At 57.7% G+C, this 20,693-nt stretch overlaps 1 protein-coding gene across 1 annotated transcript; it reads right to left on the reverse strand.

The window, feature by feature from the left end:
• Nucleotides 1-274: 274 nt before the first annotated feature.
• On the reverse strand, nucleotides 275-19,434 carry LZTS1 (leucine zipper tumor suppressor 1). Its single transcript, XM_074852339.1, has 4 exons — nucleotides 19,376-19,434; nucleotides 5,245-5,732; nucleotides 4,033-4,854; nucleotides 275-3,150 (listed from the first exon to the last, which is right to left on the reverse strand). Exons 2-4 carry the CDS (start codon nucleotides 5,593-5,595, stop codon nucleotides 2,485-2,487), a joined length of 1,839 nt encoding a protein of 612 aa, XP_074708440.1. The 5' UTR covers nucleotides 5,596-5,732; nucleotides 19,376-19,434; the 3' UTR covers nucleotides 275-2,484.
• Between the last annotated feature and the right edge of the window lie 1,259 nt (nucleotides 19,435-20,693).

The following is a 20,693-nucleotide window of genomic DNA, read 5'->3' on the forward strand; positions in this document are numbered from 1 at the left end:
GTTGCCGCTTTTCCATGCATGGGTTATCCCAGCTGCACAGCGGAGATAACGCTGCTCGCCCGTGCGGGAAAGCGCTGGCGGGGCTGGAAACAAACGGGGCCAGGTGGAAGGATGTCCCCAAAGGGGACCGTGGTGTGCTGTGATAAATGGTTTGTGGCTTGGAGGGGGGTGATGTGCCCCAGTGGGGGGCACGGCAAAGTGCCGTCCTGCATTGCTGCTTGCTGGTGGTGGAAACCCTCCGAACGCCGCCAAGCCAGCACTCTGAGAGGCTAAGTAAGTTTTAAAAAATTTATTTATAAATAAAAACATAAAATTACCAGTAGTTTACATTGGTCACCAGAAATAACATCCAAAAAAACCTCCAGAAAAATAATTATATGTACAGGCTGAGCGCGGCCGGCCGCAGAGCGGACAGGGGGGCCGCGGCTCACACCGGGAGCGACACAGCTGCGATGCGGACGGTCACACACAGCGTTGTGCAAAGGCAGCACGTCGATGCCTCTGGGCGATCACATCACACAGCGCTGGCTGGGGAGGACATGGGGCTGACTGGGGCGACGGGGACCTGGGACGGTGGCACCGAGGCCAGCGGGAGCAGGGCTGGGCGTTGCGGGGATGGGGCAGCCCTGGGGGGGCTCTGCTCCCCTCGGCACCCCCTGTGTCTGGCACTGGAAAGCTCCTGGTCACTGTGCTCTGGCTCCGACGTGGGTGCAGAGGGGGGTGCAGAGCCCTTGGTGCAGGGCTATGGCTTGGATGATGCAGAAAATCCCTTCTGGCCTCGCGAGCCGGAGCGGAGCCACGTGCCATCCTTTGTCCCTGACCTTTCTGCTCTCCAAAACATCCTTCAGCAGGTCTGGGCAAAGGCTGGCTGACCCGACATGGCCCCGGCCTACAGCCGCAGGGCTGGAACGGGGATTTGAGGTTGGCTTTTCTCAGTGGACCATGGCTAAGGATCGGCTTGTGCTGTGTGCCAGCGCCGGGACCGGCCGGACTGCCCCGGCGGGGGTTCAGGGGCAGGGGCAGAAGGCACAGACTGGTTTCTGTGTGTCGCCATTACAGGCTGGCTGGAGCGGGGTGAGGGATGCTGAATTTTGCTGCTTGTGCACAGCTTTGAGCCCTTGGCCAAATTTGCGGCACGGGATTGTGCAAGAGCCCCCCAACCCTGGGACGGGGCTTCCCGGGCTGGTGCCCCCTTCGCTAGTGGGTAAACAGACATATTGCAGTAAAAATACCTTTGCACTAGCACAAAGTGGTCCCAGCTGGAGGCCTCCACCCTGGCAAGCTGGATGCTGGCTCATTCCCTCCTGGCCTTGCTGAGCCGTGGCGGGGACAGGAGAGTCACTGCTGGTGACGTGCAGTGGAGCCTTGTTATGTGCTTGCTGGTGGCAGGAGGAATTTTGAAGAGCTGGGGTAGAAAACAAAATGAACGTGGTTGGTTTGGGTTTGTTTAACCAGCTCCTGCGGGTGGGATCCCGTGGACGTAAGGACATGGGAGGAGATAAGGCAGCGGGGTTCCTCGGTGGCGGCGAGCACGGGGGAGTGTGTGGGGTCATGGGCAAACAACCGATTTCCCCCTCGATTCCTTGGGTCAGACTGTGGCTTGGAAACTTCTGTTAATTCTTAAATCCAGTTGCCCATCTGGCAGCTGGAGAAAAGGGACACTGAGTCCTTGTCCGTCAGAGCGGGGAACCCTGGGCTCACCATGGCTGTGCGGGTCCAGGGAGGAGGGCTGTGGCCAAGGGACGGGATGGGTGCGGGGTGGGCTGTGCTTAGTGAAAGGTGATTTCAGTGGGGGTGTTGGCTGTATCGAGGTCGGGGGTGTGTGGGTAGCTCCTTCCTGAGGCACTACAGCAGCCGAAGGATGGGAGAAGTGGATGTGCAGCCTGCTCTGGTGGCAGGAGGTGGCTCCTTGGTCCCACAGCGATCGGCACCGATGGGAGGAAGGTTAAGGAGGGGCGAGAGCAGCTTCCTCTGGGCTGTGGGCAGGAAGCGGCTGGAAATGTGCCGTGGCTGATTCCTCTTGAAGACAGTGGGAAGGGCTGTGGTGTCCCCATCCCCAGAGCTGTGCCATCACGGGATCCCTCTGAGCCTGGAGCAGAGCATCCCCTGGGAGTTTTGCATCATCTCGTTACCCGACGGGAGATTATTTGCTGAAGTCCTGTTCCCTGACCGCCCCCGTCGCCGGCTTCTCAGTCCTACAAGGGGGCAGAAAGACGCTGCCGAGTCGGCAGCGGGGACAAGGGGGAGCTGCTGGCACGTCACCATTGGCACAAGTTGCTTGTTCACCTCTTGTAACACGACAGGCGGGGAGGGCACCGCCGCGACGCGGGGAGGGGAGAGGGGCTGGCGAGCTGGCCAGGCCACCAGCTCCGCTAATAAATACATGGCTCATCCGAACTGTACAAGGCGCGGGCCAAGCTGTGGGGCAGCACTTCTTGCCTGGAAGAGACGCCCGAGCTGCAAGGAGGAGAAGGCAGACCTGGCTCAGATCTCGGTGGCAATGATGTCCTCGTAGGGGACGTCGGCGCCGGGTATGTCTAGCTCGATGGGCTCCTTGCCATCTTCCCCTGCGGCGAGCTGCTGGAGCATCTTCTCCAGGTTCTGGTTCCTCTTGTACATGTGCAGGTAGCTCTGCTGCAGCTGCTTCTGGTAGTGAATCACCTTCTCCTTCTCTTCCTTCCACGTCTGCCGCTCATGCTGGAAGCCAGAGGTCATCTGCTCGTTGTTGTCCCGCTCTGCCTTCAGCTCTGCCCTCAGCCTCTCCACCTCTCCCTGCAGGGCTTGAGCATCGTCCACCATGACACAGGGCCTGGCCACCTCCCGGGCTTCGTTCAGCTGCTCCTTGAGGACGGCAAGCTCCGTCCGCAGGTCCACGATCTCCTGCTCCAGCAGGTTCACCTTCTCCCTCAGCAGCTCAGACTCGTTCTTCTTGCGGTGGAGCTCGTTCTCACACACCTCCAGCTCCATGGCTTTGGTGCGCAGGGAACCCTCCAGGTCCTGGGTCTTCATCTCCAGCCCTTCCATCTTCACCCTCACTTCCTTCAGCTGAGCCTTCAGGCTGAGGATCTCGGTGGTCTTGGTGTTGAGCTCTGTCTGGGACTCCTTCAGCTGCTGCTTCAGGAGGGAGATCTCCCCCGACTTCTGGCACACCTGTGGGGAGGGATGCAGCACCCAAGTTAGGGCTGTGCCTCGGAGAAAGCCTGCAACACCCATGGTACCCCATGCAAGCCATGATGGGCACAGCTGGGGTTCAGCATGTGGAGACCTCGGCCACAAAATCCCATCCAGGGAGATGCCCCAGCACAGGGAGCAACACCCCGAGCTCTTGGGGGGCTGGAGGGGACCCCACACTCTCCATGCATCAACACCCCAGCTGGCACGGAGGGCTGTTAGTGACCAGCCAGGAGGATTTAAGGGGCTGACACCCCTCAGCAGCCACAGTGAAATATCGGTCTGTGTTACTCAGGCGGGTGAGCAGGCGCACTTCTGAATTTTCAGCAGTTTAACGGCCTTTGTTCAGCGATACCCAATCAGTGACAAAATTAAGCTTAAACAGAGAGTGGAAGGTTTTACTGCTCTCTAATAAATGACCGTGGCAAGTCCAGGTAGTTCCTATTTACATGTGGGAAGGCAGCTTTACTGCTCCTTTGGGGCAGGCAGCCTGAAAAACCCTGCGCTGGAGTTTGGAAGCACAAAGTTATTTTAATGACTGGGTTTTTTATGCAGTAGTTGTTTCCTTATATGATGTGAAGTGCTGAGGGGTTAAGAGGGGCAGTGAGTCACTTCGATTATAACTTACAGAGCCTCCACGTGACAGACTAGGGCTCTCCTTGGCTTTAATGTCTCTCTGCTACAGCCTGGACTTAGCGCGTGCACCATCTGCTCTGCTTAGACCCTCCCTGGGTGCAGGTGTAGAAATGGAGAGGAGCTGAGTGGTTTATTGCTGGTGCCAGAACTACCTCCTTCCATGTTCACCCTTTGCTTTCAGCATTGGCAGCCCGAGATACCTCCTGGTGCTCCAGTGCCACTTACCTCCCACTGGGTCTCCTCCAGTGCCGGGGCGAAGCTGGTTTTCTCCTTCTCGTAGGACCTCAGCTTGGTCTCCAGCAGGTTTTGCTCTTTCATGAGGTTCTCCAGCTCCTCCCGGAGCTGCTTCTTCTCCTGCTGCAGCTGAAACACCTGGAGGTGCAGGACCTGCTGTGTCCGCTGGGTTTTCTGAGAGGTTTGCTTGAGCTTGCTGTTGCACTTCTGCTTGAGGCCCTCCAGCTCTTCCTTGCAGCGCCGCTGCTTCTCTTCATAAACCTGGCAGGAGCTGACTTCCTTCTCCTCAAAGCTCGACTGAAGCTCCTGCAACTCTCCCTCCCTCTCAAGCAGCTTCTGCTCCAGCTCCTGGATGGTGGACTCGTCCGTGGAGATGGGCGAACGGATGCAAGTGGTCTTCTCAGTGGCGTGGTGGTGGGGGGCTTTGCCGGGGTTGAGGATCTTGTTGCCCCCATCAGAGAAGGACATGGCCTTGAGGCTCATCATGTTGCTGTCCTGGATGATGGCGCACTGCAAGATGTTGTGGGCTGAGCCCCCAAAGCGGCTGATGGGTCCCATGGGCGTGACGAGGGGGTCGAGCTGGTAGCTGCTGCTGGTGCTGTGGGTGGGGAGGCTGGACATGGAGTTCCTGCCGGAGTCGGACAGACCCCCTGAGCACAGCACCGGCTTCAGCTCCTGCTCCTTGGCTTTGTCCGGGGGGTGCAGCTGCTGGGAGAGGTGACCCCCATTCTCCGGGGAGGAGTGGAGGATGGCGCCGGCCCGGGGCAGCACCGGTTTGAAGGCGGTCGGTCGTGCAGCCGGCTTCTCCGCGCCCTGGGGAGAAGAGCAGAGCCTGTCAGCACAGACCGACACCACGTCATCTGTCCTCCCCCATCCCTTCTGCCCCCAGGGATGAGACCCCCACGGTGGGGATGGCTCAGGTCTCTATCAAGGGCCAAAAGCTCGGGAGGATGCTGATGGCTAAAACTGCCTCTGAGGGGGTGTGTGGAAATGAAAGGGTGTGGATTGTATTGTTAATCCCAGTTCCCGAAAGCTGAGGGTGGCAGAGTGCCCCCAGCCCCTCCCTGCTGCCCCTCTCCTCCCGCTTCCTCTGCACTAACTATTTTCTCTGAGCCTTCTCCTGGACTAGGACCAGGACAACCCTGTGGTGGGACCTGCACCCACTTCGGGGGCACTTGTGGGGCTGCCATCTCCCCTACTAACCACTTCCAGCGGACTAGGAAAGGGCATCAGCTTCTGCGGTGTGGGTGTCCCGAAGTCCATGCCGCTCGTCCCGGCCTGGCTGCCCAGCTCCCCGCTGGCAAGCGAGGTATAGTCCGCTCGGTGGGAGCCATGAGATTTCTGGCTGACCTTGATGTAAAAGAAGTCCTCATTCTTGCTGCTTTTGGAGCTGGACTTGTGGCCGGAGTCCTGGGAGAAGCCGAAGCGGAGCAGCCCGTCCGAGTACCTGTTGAGCTTCTTCAGGTGGGATGACTTGCGGAGCTTGTACTGGGAGGCTCGGCAGTGCTTGCTGTGGAAGCTGTGGCCGGAGATGAGGCTACTGACGCTGCCCATGCTGCTCCCGGGTGGGGGGCATGCGGCGGGGGGAGCGGAGCCCGGCTGGACCGTGCGGTGAGGGGTCCAGGCAGCGGGTAGAGCTGGCTGCTGCTGCAATCATAGCAAAGACCTCGCTGCGCCTTGGAGCTGCGAGCCTGGGGGGGGGGCAAAGAGAGCAGAGTGAGGGAAAGGGGCTTGGGGTGGGGTGGGTGCGGTGCTGCTGCCGTGGTCTGGGCATTGGCAGGATGCGGTTTCTGACAATGTGAGTGTGTAAATGCACGCCTTGCACACATCGCCCTCTACAGCTCCCTGAAAGGAGGGTGCAGAGAGGGGGGATGAGTCTCTTGGGCCAAGGAACCAGCGCCAGGCCAAGAGGGAATGGCCTCAAGCTGCGCCAGGGCAGGGTCAGACTGGCTCTTAGGAAGGATTTCTTTGCAGAAGGGGCTGTTGGGCGTTGGAATGGGCTGCCCAGGGCAGGGGGGGAGTCCCCATCCCTGGAGGGGTTGAAGAGTCGGGTTGACCCAGCGCTGAGGGATCTGGTGGAGTTGGGAACTGTTAATGTTGGGTTGATGGTTGGACTGGATGATCTTCAAGGTCTTTTCAAACTGAGGTGATTCTGGAATTCTGTTTGGGTACAAGCTGGCATCGGCACGCGAAAGGGCTTGTGCAAAGGGCACGTGGGCACCTTGGTGTGCGCATTTCCCTGTATGTGTGTCCGGGGATGGGCCAGCGTGTGTCATGCTGGGGGTGTGTGGTCAGTCCTCAGGTGTGTGCAAAGGGAGAGGGATTCTTCCTGAGGCTGGTACCCTGCTGCCAGCCGAGGGCTGCTCTTCCCCATCCCTCCACACAGGCCCTGTGTGTGAAGGAGGGCGGCTGATGAGGAAGGCAGGGAAGAGCTGGGCTGCCCCCTGTGCCAAAAGACGGCTCCAGGAGCCTCCCACAAGCCACCTGCGTCCCCCAGGCTGGCTGGCACCCACCATGACACAGGTCCCGGCCGGCTGGGCACATCCTGCCCCGTGCCTGGGGGCTCATTGGGAGCCGCTGGGTAAAAATAAGGAGAGGAGGAAAAGGGATTTGCAGTGATCTTTGTGTGCTTAATAGGCACAAATTTCAACAAGCGCCCGTGCCTCCTGCTTGTTCCGTGCCGGATGGATCCCGTCTCCCGACAGCTGCGCTCAGTGCCGCGCGCTGCAGTCACAACCTCTCCTGCATCAACCTGTCGCTCCCTGATTTCTCTCCAATTTTCAGTGCTCCTCTTAACCTACCTGAAAAGGGATGTTGTGAGGCTTAATTATGCTTAATGTCTGTGCAGCACTTAAGAAGACGAGAGGCATTACATGTGTGCTGAGTATTGTGATTGCTGTTCAGAGGTATGTGGGGCTGTGCATTAATTGTCTTTGCTATGGTGGGGGGGAAGAAAAAATCTCGGCTCTTGGTGGCCTTTGTGACGCTTGGCTCCTATGTCAGGGCTATAATGGAGATGCACCTTCCATTTGGATAATTAAAGGGTGAGGTGGGGAGAAGGGGGAAGAGCAGCTCGTAGGCAGAAGTTAGCGCATAATCAAAATGAGATAAATCCCGGTTGCACAGGATGATGAGATTGGAAACGTTTCTGCTCTCTGCTGTGTGCAGAACAGCTCAAAGCTTCCACCCTCAGCAGCACCGGTGCTGCGTGGCCCAGCTCTCCTCTGGAGCTGCCCTGCGCTGGGCTCTCATAGCCCGAGCAGGTGTCCTGGGGGTAAAATATCACCCAACAGCGGGGAGTGCTCAGGGTCTGCCGGGAGAGGGTTGGGGGACGGAGGGTGCAGGCACGGTGTGCCAGGGCATCCTCGCTGCCTCAACCTCAAGGCCTAGAGAGTTGCTCCTATGTTTTTCCCTTTTTTCATTATGTCCTGCCTTACTCCTGCTCCGGTGCAGGCTCCTCTGCATCCTGAACAGGCTAACACGAACCTGCGCTCATCCCTCAGCTTTATGTTTTCTTTTTCTCTGTGCCCTGAGGACCCAGATTGATTAAGTGTCAAAGAAAAGTCCCAGAAAGACAGAATATCCGCTTTAATCCCTAAATCCATTTTTGGTAGATTAAGAGAAGTAAGTAAGAACCAAGATCTGAGCTGCTGCCTGGATGCCGATATGCCAAAAGTGATCGATGACTTTGGCTTCATTCATTTTTACAGTGTAAGAGGCGTAATGGGCACAGAGGGGGAGGAATCGCTGCGGGGAACAGGATAATTGGCACAGGAGGCTGCTCTGCCAGCGTGTGTTCCCGACACCAGGCTTGTGTGTATGCGCCTGCAGAAGGGGAAAGGCAGTGTCACAGCAGCAAAGCTGCCAACTACGGCGACAGCATCTCGGAAGCAGCGTTCAACATGTGCGAGCAAGCTGGGGGAAAGCAGCCGCTGTATTTACACACACCTATGGCAGAGGCATCAGGGAGGTTTGGCACCTTAAACCGCGGAGCAGCACAGGGTGCAGGGACCCACTGCCCCGGGGATGCCGGGCTTGCTGTCGCTGTGGCCAGAGCACCCTTGGATAGACGCACCCTTGGATTTTTGGGGTGCCTGCAGGAGACAGGAGAAATGTGGGGAGGGAGAGGTGGGACTGTGCAGCCTCTTGGCAGGAGGCGTTTCAATCAATCCCAGCCCTCCTACACATGCCTGAGAGGGTTGGGCATGTCTTTTTCTCCTTCTTCCCTCTTTTGATTTAAAAATGAACACTTTGAAAGCCGTGGAGGAGTTGGCATTCACGCACAGCATTAGTGGAAAGAGAAAGGCTCTGGAGACAGCACAGCTGGGAGCACACCAAGCGAGCAGAGGGCACAGGCTTCTGCTCCAGCTTCAAGGCAAAAAAGAGAGGACCAGACTTGTCCCCCTTCCTTGCTCATCCTCTGTGGCACACGCTTGCATCTTCCCCTAGGTTAAATCTGACTCTACAGGGAGCCAGGTCTGTTTGCTGAGCCAAACAAAGACTAGTCATTATGTACATGTGTATATATTTAGAGGCATGTGTATATATGTATATTTTAAGGGTTTTTGCGTGCTTGGCAACAGCCACAGTTCAGTGAGGTTAGCCATGTTGCGAAGTGAGGAAGGGGCTTGGGGTCCGTGTGTGCTGCCAGCGTGCGATGGCGATGCCACCGTATCGGCCTGTCTCTGTCCCTGAAGCCAAAAGCTGCAGCCCCCCCTCCCCAGCTCAGCTCCTGGCCTTGCCTGGCTCTCCGTGCTCAATGTGATTGCTCTGAAACATGATTTGCCCTGATACTCACCAATTAATGAGGACAGAAAGCCAGAAAAGACACAAGCCTTTCCCTCTCGCTCTGCCGCCTCCGGCAAATGAGCCCTTCAGAGCTCTTTTGTCTGCGCTGTGGTGGGGAGGGGGCCGGGGCGACGGCACGAGCCCCGCGTCGGTCAGACCCCCGGGGTGACGCCGTGCCGAGGGGCAGTGCCTGCGCTCCATGACCCTTCGCGGGGCTGTTCACAAAAACCCACTGTGGTGGAGTGGTAAGGCGGGAGGCGCGGGGGTCCGGCGCTGATCGCCCATGGGATAGACCCTCAATAAATAAACTGTCCTGCAGCGTGGGCCAAACCCACAGGATCAGGGGCTGAACGCGTGGATGCACCCACTCTTATTTTTGCAGATACAGAGGGGAAAAAAATGAATGGCATCCCACATTCATTGCAGTCATGCCTACCCTGCAATCGCACGTGGGAGAGCGGCTCTCCCCATCGCCTCCTTTCTGAATGGGCTGCAGGAATTTAATCTTATCTCTTTGTAGCACAGTTTCTTTGAAGCTTTTCCCTCTTCCTTGTTGAGTTTTCACAGGCAGTAGCTTTCTCTCTGCCTTCCCCAGACAGGTCACCTTCCTAAGAGCCTTCTTTTCCTTCCAGGCTTCGCAGTGTTACTCCCTCCCTGCTGATCCAGTTCTTCTCCCCTCAGTATGCGAAAGCTTCCTTCTCCCCTGCACTCTCTCGCCTACTCTTTTTCCCTCTTGAATTATTATTCATCATTTCTGTGCAGATGCACCCACACATTTGGGTGTTTGTTGGGAGATGCAGAGATAATACAGAAGCAGCACCAGCTGCCAAGAGCCTGGATGCAGGAGCAGCCTCCCTCTTTCCCTCGATCGCTGCCGGGTGATGTACCCCTGTTTTACTCAGTGATCTGGGTCTTTGAGACACCGAGAATGTGGCCCCAGGGGAAAATGTGGGCATTTCCATGGTGAAAAGCCATGCATGTGCTACCTGGAGCATCTGACTTATGTTTTAATTAAGAGAATGTCTTCATCCAAAACTTGGAGTGCAGCAATCCCCCTGAGCTGCCTTTGGGATCGGCAATCAAAGCCGGGTTCTGATTTCTCGACCCGCCAACCCTCCCAGCTAACAAACACCAGGCTGATGAGCCAGACCCACCCTGGGCTGTGTGAGCATCTGCCTGTCTCTGCTCAGACTGGCGAGCTCAGCCCGCTCTCCCCCTGCCCAGCTGGGGCCAGGCTCTCCGAAACGTGCTCATTTTGGTCTCCAAAGAAATGGCAGCAATAGGGCTTGGAGAGCCCCATCAGCGGAGCCGACCTTGCCCCCACCCTGTAATCTTCACCCTAATCGTGCTAATGAGGATGAATTCAAACACCGCCCAGGCAGACGCCGTCCTTGTGGTGCTCAATTGTGGCTCGGTGCCGGCGAAGGGCCCCATTACAAGGCTTTCATTCACTCTAATTCATTGTCCCCCACTCATTCATTGACATTCATTGGGATCATTTTGATCGGAGGCAGGGAGTGAATTGAGCCCGGGATTCACAAAGCGCACACCATGTGTTCTGCCCTGATTTGCCATTAGTGAAGGGGGACACTCCAGATGAAGAATAACCAGCCTCAATTACATGTTACATCCACTCTAATAGCCCAGGAGTCCATCACACTTAATGTTATTTCAATGAACACTGAGAGAATTCACACCCACTGCCTGGTGCTTGTTAGAGGAGCCAGCAGTGGCGTTGGCAGGGATCTGGGTGGGCTCCATGCCAGTGCAGCAGTCGTAGCCTGTGCCGTGTCTCTGCCAGTGTCCTCTGGCAGCTGGGCTCTTACGCCACGACTGGTGATCCTGCTGCAGGCCCTGGACGTGAAGGTGCAATTGCTCAATAGGGAAAAAAACAACAAAAGGCGATCTGTGGCCGTTTTTAAACCCCTTGGCAGCACCGAGCGCTGCCTCTTCGCACCAGGTTAGCGGCTCAGGTCAAGGTCACTTACACCGCCCTCCTTCCCACTAGCCTTGATGGAAAAGCCAGAGATCAATGCTGAATGCAGCATCAGCTTTGGAAAGAGCTTGAAGGAGCTGTGTACAACTCTCTTCTATTCATCAAGCAATCGAGGCACCAATCCTGACCGGGGATGAGTCAACAAGTGGCTTTAATGGGAGAGCAGGGCGAAATCATCTGTGTGGTGATGTAGGCGACACTGAGGCGACTGGCTTGGGCTGTGTTTGGGGAAGCCAGTACTAGAATAAGAGGAATTTCTCAAATTAACAATGAATCATATTGGCAGAACGAGCTTTCGAGGGTATCGGCTCAACACCCGCTGTGCTGTGCCTACTCCCATGCTGTCTGGTCCCTCCGTGGGGAGACGACAGCATTTCCCTGGGCGGGAGCCCTGGCTGAGCAGGGAGAGGCTCCTGCCCCTGCCTGGGGATGATTGCTCAACCCACAGAAAATTGGTGTAAGTCAGCAAAGTCCCATGACTTTCAACGTCTGCGTTTCTGCAGAGCCTCGTGCTTTCTCTCCAGCAAATGCTTACTGGACAGTTAGCCTGAGCACAAACTAATGGCACCAGCAAATACGTGGGCTAGAAAACATGATGCATTATTCTTTCTGTCTCCCTAGCCTGAGAGGGACTTAAAATGAGACAAACCTTGTTGTTGGTGGCTGAAAGGCTGCAACCTCAGCCAGCAGCCATTTATTCCCAGGAAAAGCTGGCGTTTGCTCTGGCAGCCTGCGGGAAGGTTGGGAGATGAGCAGAGTGAGCTGCTGGGAGAGGGCTGGGCTGGGGCAGCATAACCCATCCCTGGGCTCGGCAGGTCACCGAATGATGCATTGACAGAGGAAAAACCATCACCTGCTTAACCTGCTCCCCGCTGCCAGCCCGGCCAGCGGTCAGCGATGGGGTGGTGTTGGTTCGGGAAGTCTGTGCCGGGATGCTGATGCTCCCTGGCTGGCCCGTGCTGACAGGGCGAGCCAGGGCTGTTTACACAGCCAGCCCGTGTTTTCTGTACACAGAGCACCGAGGGTTTTCTGGTCCTCACGTGCCCCGGCTCTCCCCCACGCAGCTGCACTCCATATTAAACAGCCTCATACGCAAGCGAAGCCAAACAGCGTTATCAGGAGCTGGGCTCCAGACGGTCCCGGCCTCCCTCCTGTCCCTGTGCCCGCCTGGCCTCGGGGAGGGATTGTTCCCAAGATGCGCTGCCCTCACTGGATGCAAGCACAGCAGCAGCAGGGCATTGTGGGAATATCTCTGCCCCATGTTATTACCACCTTGGCTTGATCTGTAGCTCCTCTTTATGCTCCTGATGCCATAAATTTCCACAAGTAACATAATTTTCCTCAGTCCTACCCATGACGTTCCCAGCTCTCTGCTCAGACCAGAGCCCAGAATCACTTTGTTTCAGGTTAAATACAACTCCAGGACCCGCCGGCTCTGCACCTTCACTCGACCACACGCAAAGACACCCCACCTGTGCCACCCAGCAATGCCCAGACCTCCTCACAGCTGCCTCCCCGCTCCTGCCAGCAGCTTCGCGTCAGACGGATTTTGGAGCTCGTCAGTGATTCAACAGCCGAGCACAGCACCCACACGAGTCATATCAGTCATGCTCCCGGTACAAAGGAAATGCTTGTATGAGACATAGTTAAATATTCCTGGGGTGGAGAGAAAGATCTTTTCAGCTTTACCTAATTCCTAACAGCATCTGGCTTTTCCCACTAATGAGCAACTAATACTGCAATTAAAGCTGTGCTAATTGGGAACTCAGAAATTCTCTGGTCTTTGCTTATGTCTCTGGCAGGTTTGCGGACTCGCCGGGTCTATGGTGGGCACGTCGGAACGGCCACGCCGGCACCGGGGGACGACCACCACCTCCAGACTGGCAAATTCACCCCCCTCCCGCGACCGGCACCATCACTCCATGGGAAAGAGCCGAGACCCCACTGTGCCCCGACACCCGGGTCACCAGCACCCGCTCGGTCTCCGCCGGCTGCTCACAGGATCCCTCTGTTAACGGGGCAAGTTTTGGGGAGGGGTTTTGACAGCCTGGGGATGCTGTCAGGGAGAGGAGGGGGTCTTGTACCCAGGGAGGACCTTGCAGAAGGTACCATCCATGGTGGCTCGTCCCCGCGAGGCTGGCGGGCACAAAACGACCACCGCTTCCCTCGGAGGAGGGCGAGGGGGCCCTCGCATCCCCTCCACCACGGGTTAGTTATTTTGGGAACCGTCTGGGGCTGGCAGCTGGTGCCGAGGTGGGTGACAGCTGAGCATGGCTTTCACTTGGGATCTGCGAGGCCCCTTCTCGCGCATCTATTTCCGACCCTGTAAAACACAATCTGCCAGGGTGTGAGCATGGGGGGGGGCATCCAAAAACGCTGGTTGCGAGGGACTGGCTTGTGCTAGGCAGCTCAGTGCTACCAAACATCTTGCAGGTGCCTCTGAGTGTGGTTGGGAAGTCGCAGAGGTGTCGTCCTTTAATTCCTCCAATGGGGCAAGGTCTGTGCCTGGTGCAAATCGGCATCGCCGCAGCCCCTGTCAGCGCCAGACCGGTGAGGTTTGGTGTCCTACACGTCTCCCACGCCTGTCTCTGGGGTCTAACTGATGGAAAGGGCTTGCCTGTCCAGCTAAAAATAGCAAGAACTTCATGTAACTTGAGATGAGCCCTAAATACTTTTCCTCCCAACTTTCCGCTTCCACAGGCTTTGCACGCGTCTTCCTCTGTCCCCCTACTTAGGGATAAAACAGTAATGAGGGACAGTGAGCCCGTTTCCCCCGGGTTATGACAACGTGGTAGCACCAAGGATCTCTTCCACAAGCCAGTCCCTTGGCAGCCACCAGGAAATACCTGGACTAAGGCTCTTTCTGCTGCAAAACTCCCCCAAGAGCACACAGGGGAGAAGCATCCTCTTCATGTACGGGGAAAATTTAGAAGTGGAGCTGCAGGCTGCCATGGAGACAGGGCTCTGTTTGCAATCTTCTTGCCTTTTATTGTCTCTCCTTCTCTCCCAAGCCGTTGAAAAGCAGCAGGAGCATGGCCCATGTTGCCTCCTGGCCCACCTTCCCATGTAAGTGCTCAGGAGGCGCAGCTGGGTCTCCTCTCCAGTCCTTCACCTGCCTTTTGGCACCTCCTTGGTGTGTCTTGGTATAAAACAAATCTGCGCTGCTTCTCTCTCAGCCTTGTTGGGTTCATGTGCAACATGAGCACTGTCAGGGCGCAGGGACCCACCGTCTGCTCTCCCTGGCTCTTTTCTCACTGGTGATGGCCAGATAGCTCAGGACAGGAGCAGCCAGGGGCTGAGATAGGGCTGGTCGTCTTTGGACATACTCCTGAAGTCATGGGCTGGAAACTGCCTGCTGCAGTGGGAAGCTTCAGCTGCTTCCCTGAGAAACAGGAGGGGGAATAACTGACCCTGGCAGCAGCTGAAAACCCTCAATCTCTGTCCTTAGCAGTAAGGAAGGCTGTGAGCATCAGAGGAAGAATTCCTCTTGAGGTAGGACCTAAAGATCTTCCAGCAAACTGAACTTCTCCGTGTCAAGTCTGTGCTTGACTTCACAACACCTGAGCTCCAAAACTAAGCTGTGCATTATTTCTGTGCTGTCCTTCCTTGTTTGTGATACCAGTTATGCTGTGGTTTGTCTAAATGCTGGGTATTTTTGTACCCTGCATGATGCTCAGCCAAGCGGGAGCTGAGAAAGGCAACTTCTGCCTGTTGATGAAGAGCCAACCTCAGTCCTTGCTGTGAAAAGCATCTGCTATGCCGCCGCTGTCTTCTCATCCTTCAACTCCCTCTCTTGCTTTCCAGAGTGATACATGTCCCTATCCCTGCTCTGCTCAACCAGGTTTCAGTGCAGCAGCCGCAGAAGAAAAAAAGGCAAATTCAGTTCTCACTTCCGATTTTCCTCTCCTTTTTTTTTTTTTTTCCAAACTTGGCCCGTTGTGAAAACCACCCCTTTAATGCCTGGCTGCCAACTAGAGCAATTCTCTCAAAAGAGAAATGTACATCAAAGTTGCGAGGAATATTCAATTAACCTTTAAAGGAGATCATCCATAACTGGCTTACAGAGATGTCATTTAATTGTTTAAAAAAATAAACACAGGCACTTGCATTTCAGAGGAGTATGTCTGTTGAGACTGTTCTGGCTGATGTCTTGCTAAAAGGCAATTAAATATCTAAGTGTTCCTTCCAACTTGCATTCTCAGCTAGAACCTCCAACATAGTTATCTTTGCTGAGGCAATATGGCAAGTGGCCAAATTCATCCATTCTGCATCTAGGAAACCTCGATAAGCTTCTCTGAGAAAATGTCATTGATAGCAAATAGCCCCGTGTCGTTGCACGACAGCAAGTCAAAACGGACCTTTTGGAGGTTTTTCCTCTTCCAGCAAGAGGGAGGCAAGCGCCCAGGTCTGAGCCTGAGCACTGCCAATGCCCTATTTCTCCAAAAGTCAGGGGCTCAGGGGATGAGGCTCTTTAATAAATGATTAAAAATCCTCTTATTCTAAAGAGGAGAGCGTGCACATGCATTGCTACCCTCTGCTGGAAGGAGCTCGCGTTCACAGAGGCCTGACGCGGCTAAGGAGATAACTGGAGATCTTTCAGCTCAGGAGGAAAACTTCTGTGTGTGAGGAAGAGGAAGGTCTGAACCGGAACGCTGCTGTTGAGGGGACTGGTTGCAAAACAATGCAGGGTCAGCATTTGCTCCTGCAGCTCTGGACTAATCCCAGCACGGCTTATGCAATGGGGTGTCCCCTTCCCCCAGATTTTGCCCTCCCAAACCAGGTAATGGCCACGCGTGCGCACCTTCAGGGCTTCCCAGCAACAATCTGTCAGGCCTTCCTGCCCAAGGGGGGCCTTTTCTTAAATAAGGGAGCAAGTACAAGACCCCAATAGTAGCAAACAATCTGTATAGGAAAGACTTTGGGACCCACGTGCCAAATCTTTGTACATTCCCTGCTATTTTTAACTAATCCCTCATGGCAACCGTCCACATAGGTCCTGCCCGCTCCCGGCCGCACGCCTTCACCGCTGCTCTCCCCGGCCCGGGCGCTCCGTGCCTCTTCCCTGCATCCTGCTGCCTTCCACAGAGGAGATTCTCTGCTGCCTTATACCTACAGGTCTGGAAAAAACCACGACAGCAAACCCAAGGGCAGCCGGTAAACATGCATCATCAAATAAATCATCTAGGAGGGGATTTTTGAGACCTTCCATGAGAATATTTCTAAGCACACACGCAAGTCAGTGGTTAGAGGGACTAGAACAAAAAAGCCTTCATGTTTCCTGTCAGGGCTGAGCTTTCTCTAAGTGCTGGAGGATTAAGGTCCCATGCCTCAGGGTGCAGGGCATGGGCAGCCCCCGTGGCTCCGTGATGGAGCAGTACAGGGCCACAGTCCTGTCTCTGGCAGTCTGTGCTGCTTTGAGGAGCAATTTTAGCACCAGTTTCCTGTAACGGCGGCAGTGCTACTATCTTTTCACACTTGTCCACGCAGCACCTTGCACCACGGGCTCTGAGCTCTGCCGGGATGTCTGTGGGTGACTGAGTGTCCCAGGGATCCAGCCTGGAGCTCAGCTCTCGCTGTTGGAGGTGGGGACGGGTTTGTGAATGGTCTCAAGGAAAGCAGATATGGGATCCAGCCCTCGGCTGGGTTTTGCTCCCTGCTGCACCGAGAGCGGCTGCTCTGCGGCTGCCCACCTCTCTGCGTGCCGCAGATGCCTCACCTGAGCGTGTGCTGAGCATGACTGTACCTGCCCGCAGCAAAACAGAGGCTTTCAAAAAGGGGGAAAATAGCGATTTAGAGCCAAGGATATCATCAGAGCAAGGTCAGCGGGAGGCGCAGGCCGGGAGAGCAGCAGCTCGCTGGGACAGCATCCCTGTCTGTGCCTGGCCCCGCTCTGCAGCGGAGCATCCACAAGGGCTCAGCTTCCCCCTTGCTCCAGTGCCGTGGCCCCTCTGCCCCAGCCGAGGGTGGGGGTCTGTCCCCACACCCTCGGCACGGGAAGCCTCCCCTGGAAGTCCCTACGCCCGCTTCGGTGGCTCACGGGGGAGCTGGCTTTGCTTGAAATCTCGTTTTCCTGCCTGAGTTTCACATTCATTTGCCTCCCACCGCTCCGCAGCGCTGCCTGCCAGGGAAGAGTGACTAAGGGGTGGGTGGAAAGAAAAAAACCCGACTCAAGACCAATTTAGCAGCCTGCGGTGCCAAGAGGAGGGGGGTCACCCGGGGAGCAGGAGGGGCACCGGCACAGCTGGGGGCTCTGAGGGTGAGGGAGCTGCCACGGTGGCCAGTGCAGCCGCTCGAGCGTGTGCTGGAGGCCTGGCAGGGAGCTGAGAGCATCCCCCGTAGCCTGCGATTGTGTTCCTGAGTGCACTTTTGCAGCTGCCATTAATTGCCCCCAGCGCCGATTGCACCGGCGGTTTTGCACTTCCAATTCTTTGTCCGCCTGATTAATGGCCCTGGTGATTAATTGCAGGGGTGATGCTGCAGGATGGCTAAAGGGGGACTCTGCAGACCCTCGGAAAAGCCTGGCTGCGGGTGTAGGTGTGAGCTGGGCCGCTCGGCGTGGGGTGACATGGAGGGGCCAGGGGGATGGTGTGCGACGGTGCGTGGCCGTGACCGCAGGCTGGTGTGGGAGGCTGGGGCCAGGCAAAGAGCAGCCGGGCTGGCTCTGCCCCGGCAATGATTTCAAAGGGAGGTTAATCAGTGGCTGGAGCGATGGTATCAGGAGGACAGATAGTGGAGACACGCGAGGACTTTTTTTCCTGCTGGTTGTTCCACTTGCTGCAGCCGTCAGTGAGGAAAACAAGCTCTTGGGAGGAATTCGGACAGCCATGGTAACTACTGCGGAAACACAAGCCTGCTCAGGAAAATGGGTCAGGTGCTGGTCCCTCTGTGGTGAGCACACAGAGTCACACATGTAAGGAGCTCACAGGCCTCAGCTCGCTTGTGAACACAGAGAGAAACCTCTTCAGCACTGCTCTGCTGGGGCAGCCTTGGCTGAGGAGGTGCCCAGGGCTTGGCACGGCTGGAAGGGGCTGACACCAGGGCCGGGGGGTGTTGGCAGAAAGGGACAGTGGGAAACCAAATGCAAACTCCCCGGGAAGAGGGGCTCGTGTCGGGGCTGCAATGGTACCACCACGGCAACTGGGGTCGAGGTATGTGGGCAGAGCCATGCGGGGGAATCAGGGCTGGGGGGGCTAGATGGGAACTGTCAGGGCTCCCTCACAATCCCAGGCCGATTTTTGTGTGTGAGACCCTCCTGCCACACCCCTGGGAACCCGTACCCGCGACCAGCTACTCCCGAGGCATGAGAAACAGCGAGGTGCTCTCTGGGAGCCCAAGCAGGCAGCCAGCCCCTTCGGAGATGGCGAGACGCGAACCCCTCAGCTGTCAGAGCGAGGGAGGGAGCAGCGAGCCCCGATCTGGGCACCCGGCTCTGTGCTTGTCCCCCGCCGGAGCCGGCAGCTGCCGGGCTGTGCCGATCTGGCACCGAACACAGAGCGTCAGCGGGGTGAGAAGTGACAGCCCAGGGCTGACTTCTGCCACAGCCCCCGCAACCCTCCAGCGCTGCTTTGAGAGGCAGAAATTAATCCCTGGTTTGCCAGGACCTGGGCGGGCACCCCCGAGAGCTGCACATCCTCCGGTCAGCACTGACCTCCCCCCCTGCGCGTTTACCTGTGCGCAAAAATAGGCCCAGACCCTGCACCCGCCCAGTGCGCACACACCGGGGAAAGCACCGGCTGCTCTGCCCGGCCGTGCCTGTGGGCACCCAGGGAAAGGCAAAACCACTTCCAGAGATACCTGGCTGCGCGCTCACGCGATGACACCCGCAGCCCGACACGATATTTGCACTCAGAGGTACCTGATGCCCGCGCAAGCCGCAGCCTCTGCGCCTGCTAATCCTCATCCCCCCCCACGCTGCCCACCCGCTTGCTGCCCATCCTACCACCCACCCACAGGCAAATAATTTCCACCACGGGCGGGCAGCCCCTTCCCCGAGGGCGGCTGAGGGCTGAGGACACCAAACCAAAGGCATCTTCTTCCTTCCTTTCTCTTCCCGGAGAGTTTGGGGTCTGGGTAACCAGAAGCAGCTTGAACCAAGGTGCTGAACATGCAGAATTTTCTCGCTGCCTTGAAAAGAAGTTTTCCAGACTTCAGAGGGAAGTGAAAAGACGGGAGCTGAGCCCTGGGGGAGCTGCTGGCGGCTCCGACCTGGCAGAGGGATGCGCAGCCGGGGGGTGGCGGAGGGGGGGGGCACACACACACTCCATTTAAGCCACTCTCCCGGGCAGCTCCGACCCCGGGGGCTTGGCCAGCGGCTCCGAGCCTTTGGGCCCGAGCCCCGCAGGGTCGGAGCCGGGACAGCCGCCGCGCTGCGCATCCCCGGGGGCACCGGGGCCGCTTAACCCCGGAGCGGTCCCCGTCCCCTCCCCGCGCCCGGTGGGGGGAGGCCCGGCCGCGCCGCTCGGCCCCGTCCCCTGCCCGGGGCTCCCCGGGGCAGTTTCCCCCCACCGCTCCCCCTCTCCCCCCCGTCCCCAGCCGCGGGGCTTGGCCCACCTCGGGTGGTCGCTGGCTCCTCTGCGCGGCCGCGCAGCGCTCCGCGGGGCTCCCGGTGCGCGCCCGGCAGCAGCATCCCCGGCGCGGCGGCGGCGGGGGGAGGAGGAGGAGGAGGAGGAGGAGCCTGGAGCCCCGCACCCGCGCATCGGCCCGCCCCGGCGCAGCCCCCGGCCTTTGTGTCCCGGCCGGCGGGGTGTCCGTGTCCCGGCCCCCGGCCCCGCCCGCCGCCCCCCCGCCCCGGTCCCTTGGGGTGTCGGGGGGATGGGGAATGGCGGGGGGTCCCTTTGCTCGCCCTGGGGCTGGGGCAGATGCTAAAGGAGAGGAAGAAGTGAGGGATGCTTTGGGTGGACGCGGCCGGATTTGGCCCATCGGTGCGGCCGTTCCTGCCCGGTGCTGGGATCAGTCTGGCGCCTTGGAAGGGCTTTGGGAAAAGAGCCGAGAGCCCGGGGAGAGCAGCCAGCAGCGGGGGAGCTCGCCCGGCCGGGAAAGGTCTGGGCTGAAGTTCCTGTTTTGCCTGATTTGGATCAGGGACTCGAAGCGGAGCCTCCAATATCCCCCGTTTGGGATGAGCACCGGGCTGGGCCGGGGTGTGTCTGGCTCATGCCACAACTAGTCCTTCACGGCAGAAATAAGGCCACTTTCCCCAGGCCTCTGGCCACGGGGAATCGAACCGGTGCGGCCACGGCCAGAGCCACCCTCGCGGCAGATGAGGAAACTGAGGCACGGGGCCCCAGCTACGAGGGGCGCAGAGCCAGCTCCAGAGGAGCCTCGCCTTGCTCAGGCTGATGCTCAGCGAAGTGGCTTTGGCTTTGCAAACAAGCCACCCCCTTGGCTGCTCTCCTGCGAGGGCCTGTGTGTGTGTATTTATGTGGAAGAAAGGCAAATAAATGCAGGACAAGGGGGAGCTGAGCCACAGCAGTGGGGGCATGGGTGGCTGCTCCCATCTGGGCTCCAGCACTGCCAAGCCTGGCAGGAGTGCACAGCCCAGAGCAAAAGGCACCCAAAACCGTCCCAAAAGCAGAGGGCTGAGGTCAGTGTGGGCTGTGGGCCACCTCTGGGGCTGGGAATGGCTGTGCCAAGGAGCAGACATGAGAGGGACCAGCCTCCTGACCCCTCCTGGCCTCGCCTTTAGCGCTGACCAGTGGGGAGGGATGCTCTAAAGAAAAAACCCTGAGCGTCTCTGCTAAACCACCTCCCTGAAGTGACACAGGTTGGGGCCCTGGTACCGATTTCGTAGCCCAAGCAGGCTGTGCTTGTCCACAGGGATGGCCCATCCTGTCTCTGCGGATGTGATTTCTCCTATATCAGGAGGAAACCG

This window comes from Strix uralensis, chromosome 28 (assembly GCF_047716275.1).
Source record: "Strix uralensis isolate ZFMK-TIS-50842 chromosome 28, bStrUra1, whole genome shotgun sequence".
Classification (NCBI taxonomy): domain Eukaryota; kingdom Metazoa; phylum Chordata; class Aves; order Strigiformes; family Strigidae; genus Strix; species Strix uralensis.